Here is a 461-nt window from a genome sequence, read left to right on the forward strand (position 1 = left end):
CATAGCTTTCTTTGCCTGCTGCGAGCTATCCTCAATGCCATCAATGAGAGGAAGCATTTCTACAATTTTGCTTACTCCTGTTTCGCCACCTCGTGATTCGAGTAATTTCTCGTCGACATTGGCAGAGGGAGCTCGCACGAAAATCTTTGTTGCATTTCTCTTCGTGATAGGCTTGAGCTCTTCGTCGGACGGTGTAAACAACGGCTGTGCTGGTAAAGCAGTAGAGCGAGTCACTAATAGTGCCGTCGTGGTCAATAGTATGTACACGCTAGGGGCACGCATGGAGAGACTTACAAATGATTACGAACGTTTCTAAGGATATTTCAAAAATGTAGACTGAGGACATTATAGGTGAAGAAGATTTGAATGAACATCAATCTTAAATGTACGGATGTGACGTGCGCGTTTGACCCTTTTATTTTATATCTTAGTAGTAATCGTAAGAGTTGTTGAGTATTAAT

The 461-nt window shown here is 42.3% G+C and overlaps 1 protein-coding gene across 1 annotated transcript; it reads left to right on the plus strand.

Moving 5' to 3' along the window:
* Positions 1–34: 34 nt before the first annotated feature.
* PHALS_03245 (uncharacterized protein) lies at positions 35–383 on the plus strand (the record flags this gene model as incomplete). The annotated part of the gene is made up of 2 exons (XM_024717516.1): positions 35–257; positions 352–383. 2 exons carry the CDS (start codon positions 35–37, stop codon positions 381–383), a joined length of 255 nt encoding a protein of 84 aa, XP_024583007.1.
* Positions 384–461: the final 78 nt, after the last annotated feature.

Source organism: Plasmopara halstedii (assembly GCF_900000015.1).
Source record: "Plasmopara halstedii genome assembly, contig: Scaffold_2119, whole genome shotgun sequence".
In the NCBI taxonomy this organism is placed as follows: domain Eukaryota; phylum Oomycota; class Peronosporomycetes; order Peronosporales; family Peronosporaceae; genus Plasmopara; species Plasmopara halstedii.